Source organism: Eretmochelys imbricata, chromosome 11 (genome assembly GCF_965152235.1).
Source record: "Eretmochelys imbricata isolate rEreImb1 chromosome 11, rEreImb1.hap1, whole genome shotgun sequence".
Lineage (NCBI taxonomy): Eukaryota > Metazoa > Chordata > Testudines > Cheloniidae > Eretmochelys > Eretmochelys imbricata.
The window spans coordinates 18858891-18872208 of record NC_135582.1 but is presented as its reverse complement, the minus strand read 5'-3'; the positions used below and the strand labels follow the sequence as shown (position 1 = coordinate 18872208).

The window sequence follows — 13318 nt, the reverse complement described above, 5'->3', positions numbered from 1 at the left end:
AAAAAAATATAGTCAGGGCTGAAAGATAATGGATTTATTTAGTTAAGTACAAAACTACAGTTTCAAAAGTAAAATAATTTAACTCCCATTTCCCCCCCCCCAAAAAAAATATGACCCTAAAGGAAACGAAAAGTACTCTGATGAGACAAAAACAATTTTTTAAAAATGTAACTTGCCACGTATTACAATAAATAAAATAAGGCTGTAGCTTGATAAGGAAGATATCCCCAAAGATTTCATTTTCTAGAATTAAAAAATTATCAAAGAATCCTTTGTTTATACTAACTTCCATTATATAAAAAGCTTCCCCAAATATTAAGACGTGATACAAACAATATATTAAACATGTATAATACAGTATTCCTGAACTTTTTTGATAGTTCCTCAAGCATAGACTTAGCTTTACTATAACCTGTAGGCTAATCCAGTCTGATAACAGCAGGTTTCCTCCCATCCCTACTATTGTGATGTAAGCATAATGGCTACCTATCAGAACATTTATATTAAGTGCACTGAGCAAACACTAAAAACAAACAACTCTGAAAAAGTTGGGGGGTTGGGGGGGGGGGAAGGAGGGAAGGAAAAGACAACACTACAATACACTCACAAGTTAAACAGTTTACACGTTATTCCAAAGTTCTAAACCATAATAAAAATGTCCACAACTGGATACCAACCTGTTTGAGGGTTGATCAGAATACTGCCAGGTGGTATGCCTGCCGCTTCCAAGGGAAGCAAAAAGAAGCTAGTGCTAGTAGGTGTCACTTGCCCACTTATGCCACCATCAAAGGAAAGAGATTTACTAGTGCTGACAGTTGGATAGACAGCAGGTGTGCCATGAGAAGGCTGGCTTAGAGCTGTGACTGGAAGAGGCTGCTGGGTGTGAGAAAGAGAACCCGTGGATGACCCTACACTACTAGAAGACTCTGAACCTAGGAAAGGAGTAATGAGAAATTGTTTTTACCTAGAGTCAGAAACATCATGCTCATTTAAATATATAATTTTTAAAAGCTTACCCTTAAATAACAGCATGTAACTACAGTATTAGACTATGGATTTTTCAATAAAGCCTGAACAGAGCACATCTATTGACAAGCGTCTTTCTGTAAACTCTGGGACCGATTTTACATTGCTTTGCTCTTTGTTCAGTCTTTTGCAACCAAGCAAAATGAATATGAAATCAAAATGGTACCGTATTATACCCACTTTGCACAAGTGCTAATGACTACATAAGGTGCAAGGGACTGGAGAATCAGACAGCCGAAGCATGCAACTAAAAGCTATCTTCTAATAAACAGCCACCAAAAAGTCCCTAAAATATGTCTCTAGATATTTTTGAACAGCATTTGTCTTTTTCTAAAGTCCCCTTTGAATATACAGTTCATAACATTTTCTATTAGACCTTTGCCATAATAGTTGCATAACATGCAGGTGCAGAAAATTAATGTAAATGTTTAAGCATAAGCAATCTTAATCAGCAGCCACTAAATAACCTAGAGGAGAAAACAAGACTCAAAACAATGCTGTGATGAAAATTATGTCATTTAAAAATCAATGAAACTATTTTAAGATTATTTGAACTGCCTTTGCAGAAAATTACAAATTATTATACTTTATCTTTGTATTGCATTTTTTACCCATACATCTCAGAGCAGTTAAAGGTAAATATTAACAACTTCATTTTACAGATGAGATAACTGAGGTACAAAGAGATTAAGTAAATTGCTCAATCCACAATCACTGTATCCCAGTGCTATGATCAATCTCCACTTGCCCATAGTCCTTTTCTTGATTTCACAGTTTTCTTACATCTGCATCAGCTTCTAGATCATGTAGAGACATTAGACTTATCTTTAACTATGTTGACTTCAATCAAAATTTATACATTTAGGCCCATATTTATTTATTTACTTTAAATCACCACAACCTATGAATGCAGTGAAACAACCACCACCAATATTGACCTTTTCAAGTTAGGGTCCCATCTTTCAGAAATCAAAATAAAAGTTTTCATTTTTAGCAAGGTATTTTCTTTTACTAATTTGGTGAGAGAAAACCTTTCTATAATGTATCTGATATAGATTATGGTACAACTATAATGGACTTTATCAAAAGTCATCTCAAATAATGCTATTCCATTGCTAAACTAAATAGCCAAAATTTATGCCATAGACTTTGAAATATATACAAAGTACTAAAGAGAAACATTTCTCAACAACATTTTATCAGATCTTCATTTCATACAGAAATTCTGCTTATGATGTTAATATCTCCTGTGTTATTGAAATATGCTTTAATGTACTTTATTTCCCTTTTATATTTTGGTGGGGGGTAGTGGGGGTTTAGTGTTTAATGGCAAATGTTTAATGGATCATCACTGAAGACAGGGTTTATAGCACTGACTAAAGCAAAGTATAATACAGACAAGCACTCACATCCTTTTACTTTCCTACACAGCACTATCTATAATCTTAAACTAAACAAGTGAGTGTAGTGGTTAAGCCCTGAAACTCCCCAGTGCAGAGAATGCCAATTGTGTCTTATTGGCTGATCACTTTAGAATATGGGTGATCTGTCCAATATGCACCAAACGGGCTACCAAATTTGTTTCACTTTCTATCGCAACAGGATCTGAAGCCAGGTCTTCTGAAGCAGACAAAACACTGTTTATAGATACAGAATAAATTATGAGCTAGCACACCTCTGACTCACAGAATCTCATAGAACAAGTACGTAGTTCATTCTTCTGCAGTAAGACAATTCACTATGATGAAAATTCATGTTACTGGGGTTTATTCTGAATTAAATGTAAACTTCATTTCTAACATTGTCAGTTAGAAACAATGGAACAAATATGAATAATAATCCACAGGCTTTATTACTGAATTGGTTCTAATTAAAGGGATGTCAAAGGGATATCAACGTACAGTTTTCTGCAAGTTTGCCATGCAGCTTTGACTGAAGAGATGAACTCAGACTCAAACCGTTCTGAACTGTAACTCTGTTCCCCGCCCCCATAAAGTATTAAATTGTTTTATTCTGACAAGTATTTCTACATACTTTCACGGATATGGAATAAATTCCACTAGCTAGCAAAGGCCTTCTATAACTTGCTTCTCACTTTACAACTAGAGTTCCAAGATCTTCATTTCATTTCCAATATGAACTCTATTTTTATAGAAAGTTAAACACACAATGGGCCTAATCCTGTAGCCAGTCTTAGTATGCAACACCCATTGCAGTCAAGATGCATTCTGCGCACAGAGGAGTTACAAGATTGGGCCCTTCACTTATGTATACAAATGCAGTGTGCATTAACTATCAGGCAAACTGGTACTTTGCTGCTACATAAAACTGCTGACTTGTACAGATTTATTATACCTGTCTTAGACAGCTTGCCTGTGCTTTTGCTGCTCCCAGAGCTATCTCCTCTTGTCAGAACTGAAATCCCACTGAAGCTGCTGGCTTTCGTTACAACTGGCTTCAAATTGCGGATGGAATTATCAGAGTCCGTGCTGCTCCAGGGTCGGGGTTCAGAGTACTGCAGCTCATTTTCAGTACTGCTTTGATGGCTGTTGGCTGATCTCCCTGAAGCTTCCTTATTGACTCTGTAATTTATAAACTAATCTTTTAATACATGCATCATTTGCAAAATAAAGAAAAAAATTAAGGTAAAATGCATGAAGAATACTTTGAGATTAAAAATAATGCATTGAATACCTAAATATCTGCCGCCTTTGCTGCGTACTATTAGTTTCCTCCTCTTGGATTCTGTTGACATTTTTAACAAGAGAGCTTAGTATTTATTAAGAAAATGTAAATAGGAACCAATTTAAATTGTGAATACTCTTACCTTCTGTCAATAAGATAATTCTCTTGGGAACACAGGGCCTGGAAAAAAAAGTATAAAATACAATTTAATTTTAATTATTTTCCTTAATAATGCAAAGAGACTCTAACCAAGATGAGACCCGATGGTGTTATTTTTTTACTCCAATACTCAACGTCGCCCAGCTCTTCCCGTATAGTATTCCGATCCTCTTTTGCATTGACGATGCCTCCCAACTTTGTATCATCAGAAGATTTCATTAGCACACACTTACTTTTTGAGCCAAGATAATAAATGAAAATATTATATAAGATCAGTCCCAAGACTGTTTCTCGAGGAACTCCACCAGTAAACTCCCTTCAGTCCAAGAGTTCACCTTTCAGTACAATCCATTGTAACCTCTTTAGCCATGTCCTTACCCATTTTGCAATTCTTGTACTAATCCCCATCTTCTCCAGAATTAACTAATAAATTTTCCATGTGATAACATATCAAATGCTTCACTGAAGTTCAGTGAGATTAGATCTACTGTATTTCCCTGGACCCAAAAAATTAGTTATCTTCTCAAAGAAAGATATCAGATTAGTTTGGCACAATCCATGTTTGGTAAACTAATGTTGCATTTTATCCCATTTTCCATTTACTTCCATGTCTTTACACCTTTTTTCCTTCAACATTTATTCTGAAGCCTTGAATACTACTGGAGGTCAGACAAATGGGTCTGTGGTTGCCTGGATCACTCCTTCTCACTTATCTCCCTTCTTAAATATAGGTACTATGTTTTCTATTCTTCCGTTATTTGTTTCCATCCCAATTTAATAGTTTATTACTGTAATTTTATATGCCAGTTTTCAGCATGCTGCAATGGAGATTATCTAGATACCCTGCCTTGAGTGCATTAAGATCTTTGAGGTTTGCTTCCACCTTGGATGTGGCAACATCTATTGGCTACCTTGCCTTTCCCCCCCCCATGTTCTACATTATTATCCTTATTGAAAACTGAGGCAAAGAGCTCATTTAAGTTTGTGGCTCATACCTGGGTCTTTACCCCATCCTCACTGCATACCAGTCCCACTTCTTTTCTTGTTCTATTTTTATTTATATGACTAAAAATGGTTTGCTATTTGTTTTAATTTCCTTTGCAGGTTTAATTCATATTGACTTTTGGCAATTTAGACTTAATTCCTACAATTTCTGACCTTCAAGATGTAGCTTTCTTTGTTGATCAGTCCTTTCTTCCATTCATTTTAGGGTCTCTGCTTACTCCTATAATACCCTTTTTGAGGTGGTTATTCATCCAGTTATGTCTGGAGCCCTTTCCTTCAATTTTCCCCCCCTTGTTTGGAATGTAAATTCAAGACTTTTTTACACCTTTGACACCAAGAAATTCCAAATCTCCTCCACTTTTACATCTCTGAGCTCTTTAGTCTAACTGATTTAACTAACTAGTTCCCTTAATTTCTGAAAATCTGCCCTTTTAAAAATCAAAAACTTTCCTTACCAACCTGTTTTTTCATTATTCCATTTAATTTACACTTAATCAGCTCCTCATCACTTGATCCAATGCTATTTTTTATGACCACTGCTTCTGTGAGGTCTTCACTATTTACCAAAACCAAGCCTAAAACATCATCAACTCTTGCTGGTTATTTGGTGAAGAAATATGTCAGCTATTATATCTAGGAATAATTGGGCCCTACCATTATTAGTAGCATTTGCTCTCCAATCTATAGCCAGGAAATTAAAGTCTCCCATAACAATAATTCCTGGGAGTAGTAGTTATCTTTCTATATTAAAAATAGATTTCTACTCTATCCATATCCAAATCCTACTCTGCGGGATCTATAACAGACCCTGAGCCCTACTGCAATAGGCACTCTTTCACAATCCTTTCCCAAAATGATTTTGGCCCAAACCATTTCTGTTTTATCCATGCTATCTTATTTCTTTACAATCTAGCACATCACTGATGTACAATGCTACCCCCACCACATTTATCTTTATTTCTCTGTCTTGAACAGCTCATATTCTTCAATACCTATATTTTAGTAATGATTGTTATTCTGCCATGTTTCTGTTATCCTTATAAAATCTGTTTTCACATCCTGCACCAATAGTTCTAGTTCTTCCATTTTGTTGCCCAGTCTCCTTACATTAAGGTATAAAAATCTCAGCTGCCTCTCTCTGCCCTCAACCAATTTCCTAGTTCAAATAGGTATAGCCTTTTTGCTCTCCATACTCCTACCCTGATGTGTTCAAATAACTATTTTTGAGCTCTGTGAGTGTAAAAAGCATATTATTACATCAATATAGCTCCCTACAGTCAGACAGATACCATAAAGGAATGTAGTGATCTGAAAGCCAAATTATGATCTCCCAACCTTTTCACTCATCTGCACTAAGCAACCATTATCTACTTACATGACAGTGTGGAATGATTATGGACTACTGAGGAAAATATCACATTTTCACGATATTTGACATATTTATTTTGTCAGTACTTAAATATATTCATGACTATTCAAGTGAACCCAAAGGCAAGGAAACAATATGTAAAAAAATTGAAGCCTAACAATTATCTATCTAAGGTATTCTTATTTACATACAAACAATAGAAAGGGATTGCACAGTGACTGAGAGGCTCACACACTCTCTGCCAAAGTTCCTTGGGCGGTCAGAAGGAACTGAAAGGCAGTTGGGAGTGGCCTCGACCTTTATCCTCTCAAGTGGGAGGGAAGAGGACACTCTCAGGATGCAGACACAGCCCAAATACACTGTTGGCCAAAAGAATCCAAACTTAAGTGCATGGCACAAGCACATCAACTGTAATATATTTGGACAAGCACTTGAAGAATCATTACTTCTGAACATTCTGGGTTGAACGATTGTTTTTTAGTTTAGGTTGATTGCTTTCGAAAGGAATAACACAGAGGTCAAGGAAAAAATACAAAATTAAAATAAGAAAGTAAATGTTGTGGTAAGTACTGGAGAAGTCCGAATAATTTGTTAACAAAAAAGTTTGTTCTCTTTTGCTGTTGGACAAAGTGAAAAATGCTTTTCGATATATACAGGTGCTGCAAAACTAGTCTACCAAAGATTATTCTCCTCATTTTAGAATGAGAATCTGTTTTTAGTATTTTTTGTGCAGAGAATGCAAAAAGGCAATTATGTAAAAAGGTACCTTTTAAAATAGATGTCCTTCCTGTATGTTTTTTATTTATGCTTATTTTACTGACAAACAAGGCTGAATTCCAGTTAGCACTGCAGAGTTAATACTGCTCTGGCACAGTGAGTTGGATATTTTACTTGCTCAGACATCATCATAATGATCATCGAAACCATCAGAACTGTTAAGTAATTTTTTTAAACTGTATATAGATGAAAACCTATATCATTAAGAAGAAAAATCCTTTTAAATATGAACTTTGGGTACATGTACGTATGAAACTGTCAGACAGAAAAAAATTTCCCAAGAGAAAGATGCAGTGAGATTTCCTTTTGATTTAATACCTACATCTTGTGCAAATATTCGTTCTCTAGCTCTCTGGTATTCTTCTTCTCGTTCTTCTATAGATTTGCTTCTTCTGTCATCTTTTAAGCGTATTCGCATCTAAATTAAATTAAGTAAGTGATTAGATTAAATACCAATTTCTACAAGAAAAAATAGTATGAATTTATAGTCAAAGCATCAATATGAAAAAAATAAAATTCCATACATTTACCTGGTTATCATCTTTGTCTAAACTAGAATTCTCTCTTTTAAGGATGTACCGTTTCTGAAAATCTTCACATTTCTCATCCTTTATATGCTCACAAAACTTTTGATCAGGTCTAAGGAAAGTGATTAGGAAAAAAAGTTACATTTCAGACAAAATGATGAATGATCTTATAAATATATAAATCCATATATTGTATATCAATATAAGAGACACACTGACACCAAGTGAAATAGTTTGAGAAACATTCTATTAAAATATCACATATAAAATACTACAATTTGACTGGAGTGTTGGGTTTCATAATAAGCGGTCGACCTGCAACTGAAAAAATATCAAAAACATAACACGTTTCTGTAACCTGACAATTCTTGCTGTCATGACGCATACGAAACCTTTTTCTAAAACAGACCTATTCTTCCTTCAAAGTATGTTTTCAATTCCCAATGAAAGTAGCAAGCAAACAGGTTTCACTGGGGACTCAGAAGTTTCTCATAATCTATAGTTGTAGCAATGCAAGGGAATTTGGGATGTGCATGAGACTGAATGATAAGTGTCTACTCCTTAAACAGCCACAAAACTTATTTCAAGGGAAATTAGAATATAAGGAGATGGGAGTGATGGAAAACAAATTAAACGGTTAAAATAAACAATAGAAAAAGGCAAGAGGAGGAAGAACGCAGTCATGCATGCAAGCGGAAGTCTAGCAAGAATGCAGGAAGCTAGAGTTCATGACAGCTTTGTTTTGTTTTTTTAAATCCAACTGCCTTATGAATGGATCACGAGACCCCCTCCAAACTACTGTTAGGTACCAAAAACTACTGACAACAATGGCAACTATGCTAAATTATTTACAGTCGCATGATCAGACAACTGGAAGGAATTTGGCTACTGAAGGGTATAAACATATATATGGTCTGTATTTCGGGTTTTTTTTAGTTATTACTCAGAGCATTTGTATAAAAGCAGGATTTTTTTTTCTTTATAATGTGAACTGCAGTACTTTTAACCAAACCTAACTAAATGGTTGCTGGATGCCCATACATAATTAGCAGGCATTTCAGAGAACCTTTAGACTGTCTTACCTCTTTCTTTTAAAGGTCCCTGAATTTACTGCCCTGCAATCACCAACTTCCCACTCCACTGAGACGTCCCAGTGTGGACTGGGTTGTTGATATCAGTAACACCACTGATCGACGCTGGAGCGGGGAATCTGCCTATGAGGAAAAGGTAAGTTTGGTTTTATTCAATATGGAGCAGCTCTCCAAGATTTTCTTTCTAAATTCTTATTTTATATCCCAAGTGATTTAAAATAAGAATACTGAAACCTTAAAGAACCATCCTAATGTCTATAGGTTAGATGAAATGCCTGCTAATTAGTAATTGCATTTATTAGGGCTTCCAGAGACTATTCACAAGATTGTTGGGTGGTGTTTTTGTTTTTAAAAAGTTTGCAATTAAGAGTTTTTCTGCTACTGCTATTTATTCCCCACTTCAAGTAATCATAATCCTCGGTCTGAGACATCAGACTTTGTGGGCATGGAAATGCCTGATTTGAGAAATATGGAAGTATAACTTCAGTTAGGAAATTTATAGCAAAACCAAATGGATTCAAATAGTAAAAATATTTAATACCTCAAAATTATATATACTTCCATCTTCAAAGTATCCTACAAACATTTATTGGTGCAACCTAATGGCCCGTCAGAGTGTTACCAGTCCCATTTTACAGAATACAAAATTGAGGTAAACGGATTAGATTTTGTGGCCCAAAAATCAGATGGAATCCATGTTAGCACTGGGATTAGAACTCAGGCCTTCCCAGCTCCTAGATTTGTGCCCAAACCACTAGAAGATCCTGTTTCATGCAAATATACTGAGTAATAAAAACAACCAAAAAATACAAAAAAAATCTATTAGCAGAATGGTTCAGAGAGAATAGCTTTGTGTTATAAATCTTGGGTTTCCAATGGGCCTAATCTTTCTAGAGCTACAGAGTTTAACATATCAGCAGGGTTAAATCAGACTTCATCTTTCTTAGATAGGTTGTGTGCGCACATGTGCGCACGTATGTGTAGAAGACAGACAGGTCTTTTGGATGAAACATATACTGTGTGTGGATATTGAAGATCTTATGATCCCATTGTGACACTATCTCAGGGCAACACCCTGCACCCCCATGTTTATCCTTATAATACGATTGTGTGGCATCCAATGCAAAGTTTGTCATGTTGGGTGTCTTCGGAAGGCTCATGATGCACCGAGCATTGTTATAGTAATGTTATAGGTTGTAATTTCATGTATTTAGTTATGAGGCTGAAAATGTGTCCTCATGGCTTAAAACAAGCCCATGCAAAACTCTCCAGGAACAGAGAGGCAGTTCACACCTCATCAGGGCATGTATGGGACAAATCCAGCCCAGCCCAGCCTCAGAGGAACGAAGGACAATGGTCTAGGCAGCAACAAAGGATTTGTTGGACTCTAAAGTCATCCCCCTTCTGTTGGTCAGTTTGGGACTACACTGAGGTAATGCTCACCTGACCCTGAAGGGGGGGAGGGGGGGCAAAGCCAAGAGGGAAGAAAGAACATGATAAAAGGGAGAGGCATTTGCCATGCTCTTCCTCTCTCTTCCACCTCAATCTACAGACACCACCACCAGTGACTGCAGCACTGATCAAAGGTGAGAGCCTGGCTGAAGGGCAACCAGCCAGCCTATGGTGAGAAGCATCTAAGTTTGTAAGGGCACTGGAAATATTAAGATCAGTTTAGAATGTGTTTTGCTTTTATTTCATTTGACCAAATCTGATTTGTTGTGCTTTGACTTATAATCACTTAAAATCTATCTTTTGTAGTTAATAAATTTGTTTATTCTACCTGAAGCAGTGCGCTTGGTGTGAAGCGTTGGGATAACAAGCCTTGTACATATCAATTTCTTTGTTAAATCGACAAACTCATATAAGCTTGCAGTGTCCAGCAGGCATAACTGGACACTGCAAGACGGAGGTTCCTAGGGTTGTGTCTAGGACCAGAGATATTGGCTACTGTAATTCAGTTGCACAATCCAAGCAGCAGCTGGCCAAAAGGGCTCACTCACGTCTGGGAGCAGCTTACATGATATATGTTGTGCACAAACATCCCGGTAGTAGGGGTTCTCACAGCAGAGCAGGGTAAGGCTGGCTCCCATAGTTGAGGATTGGAGTGACCTAGCAGATCACCGGTCCAGATAACACCAGGGGAATGTCACACCCATGTCTCCTTATGTGATAGGGGTTTGCCCTGTGTCCTTGGCAAGAATGTCCCAACCCTCACAGTTATATAGCTGTGATTGTCAATTTGGTTGCTACCTTCCACCCAACTATATCTATTAATTATTTAACAGCAGGATGAAAGTTAATATATACATTTAAGATATTATTACTGAAAGCTGTTTTCAAAGTTGTTCAATTGTTCTTTAAACCTGGCTTCTTAAATTCTGAACACAATCAAAACACTAAAAATGTTAATCAAATTCAAAACCATTTAGAGAGAGAAAACTGACAAGAGAAAGTTATATATACAATTTTTACCTTAAAAGTTATAATTAAAAATGCAAATAGTAACAAAGTAAACAAGGCCAGTTCAAGCAATGCTGGAGACCTTCCCAACCCCACTCCCCCCATCCAGTGGGCCTCCACATGATAGAAACCAAAATTCAGCAAGACCCCCTTATCACTTCACTTGCCACCAGCTGTCCTATCATTCTAGTTCAGGGGCCGCTGCTTATTTCCACAGGGAAGCAACAAGGAATGTACCTAGAACTAGTGGGGTGTGTTTCTGAACAGAGTTACAAAATTGATGGATTTTTTTTTTTATATACAGAGACAGAGCCTGTGATGTGACACATCCAGGGTTGCATTACATACTCTGATCTCATCAAGAGCTCAAAGTCTTCTTAACATGACACCTTTTATATGGACGTTCATATTCCACATCACATAGCTTCGAATGAACAATAAAAATCTCACTGACGACCGTCCTTGAGAGAATGAGCCCCCAAGTGTTGATTGACTCCTGAGGTTGCAGATTTGGTATCACTGTCTAAATTGGCCTTGAGAGTAAATCCATGCACCAAAATTTGAAGAATTATTTCAAAATTATGACAACTTACATTCTTGTATTGCTAGTTTTGTTTACTATCACTGACTTCCCACTCTGGTCCACATTATGTTCCAATCCAAAGTAAGCAGCTACTCTGTGCAACAGCATTCTATGGTAAGAGGTCATGGGGGGAAATTTTTTGCGTGGAAATCTGGAAGAGAGAAGTACGCGTTTTACAAAACAAAAAAAATATTTTTGAATAATTTTTTTGTTAAAATTGCATCACTTACTCGTTACCACCAATGAAATCTAAAATTTCCTGTTCTAATTTCAGCAGCATCATTCTGTCCCTGAAAATAAAATACAACACTCATATAGGAAACACTCCAGAATTGAAAATATATGAATTTTAAACATGCATAGATAACATCCGTTCCCCTAATGAACGGGCAACAATGGCAGTTTACCAGCAGGACCACAAGGTATCTAATTTGCTACTGTGAGTGGATTTTTAGAGTAGAATTGTTCTATCTTGTAAGAAACCAGAATACAAAGACCCCTCTCAATCTATCTCTTCCCATGAGAGTCAGCAGAAAGAACAGTCATTGAGATGATGTGCTCAAGTGAAAAGAATAAAATGGCTTCAAATCTCTACCATTGGGGGCCCTGCTGGTTGATATGGGTAAGCAGGACTCCCAAATGGGCAGGGCGCAAAAGCCAGTTACCTCCTGTGCAGGAGATGGGTCGCTGGCCATGGGGCTGTCCACACTGGTGTCTTGGGCATGGCCAGGAGGGAAAACAGCAGTTGCTGGGTCTCTGCAGCCTCTGAGCAGGCCAAGGAGGCGGCGGGGATGGGGGTGGGAATGGGGGCTGGTCCCCTCTCTTTGCCTCTCCTATGGTCAGTGCAGCTGGCACTCCCTACCCCCAAAGTGTGTGGTGGGGAACTCTTCGCTCCTGCAAAAGCAAAGGGTCTCAGCAAACACACTGACCACAGTAGGGCAAACTGCCTGTCTCTTCCCTGAGGTAGGAAGGGGAGAGGAATGCATACCATTCGAAAAATTTCTGGGGGTGTCCTTGCCTTGACGTGTCATTCAAGTTCAAGTAAGAGGTGTGCTATTCTCTTATTTAATTGAACTGTATTACTTCTTAACCCCATTAAGGCCTTAATGGCTAAATCCTAAAAGGGTATCGGATTCTAGAATCTAAAACTATATTTCTGCATGTGGCTCGCCAAGGTGCCCCAAAATTTCCATCCAGTCCACAACATTGAAAACACTGACCATCCAAAATTTTCAAGTTCTCCCTGTAACTTAGACACTGTGGCGTCTTCTATACAGGACCAAAATAAAACAAGGCAATATGTTACAGAATATACATACACACTTGAACTCCTTTGCCCTTTTCATAGCTCCCTATAGATGACAATACATGAAGTTTTAAAAATAGGATTATAAAACATTCTTTAATAAAAAGTGACTGCTGCATATTTTCATTATTTTTGTGAATTGCAGATCTTCATTCTCAATTTCTTCTTCAAATTCATAACCACGAACAAAGAACCATGAATAAAAGATAAAATACTTAATTTTCATATCATTTTTAAAAATATGGCCCAGGCAGGTAGTGAAAGTAGTTACTATCTGATGGCTGCTTGTAACCTACATAACGTGAATTTCAATACAGTTCTTAATGTCAC

General features: G+C 37.1%; 1 protein-coding gene across 9 annotated transcripts in view; it reads right to left on the bottom strand.

Annotated features, from left to right (window-relative positions):
- R3HDM1 (R3H domain containing 1) overlaps positions 1-13318 on the bottom strand; it is a 104397-nt gene that overhangs the window by 59890 nt on the left and 31189 nt on the right. For 5 of the 9 annotated variants that reach the window (XM_077830460.1, XM_077830451.1, XM_077830452.1 and 2 more), the window contains 8 exons: positions 11913-11972; positions 11693-11833; positions 7552-7660; positions 7344-7439; positions 3854-3891; positions 3721-3771; positions 3382-3608; positions 678-932 (listed from right to left, as the gene is read on the bottom strand). In XM_077830460.1, the coding sequence (XP_077686586.1) occupies positions 678-932; positions 3382-3608; positions 3721-3771; positions 3854-3891; positions 7344-7439; positions 7552-7660; positions 11693-11833; positions 11913-11972 (977 nt within the window). The remainder of the gene's footprint in view (positions 1-677; positions 933-3381; positions 3609-3720; positions 3772-3853; positions 3892-7343; positions 7440-7551; positions 7661-11692; positions 11834-11912; positions 11973-13318) is intronic. The other 4 variants (XM_077830455.1, XM_077830457.1, XM_077830456.1 and 1 more) reach the window with 3 other exon arrangements.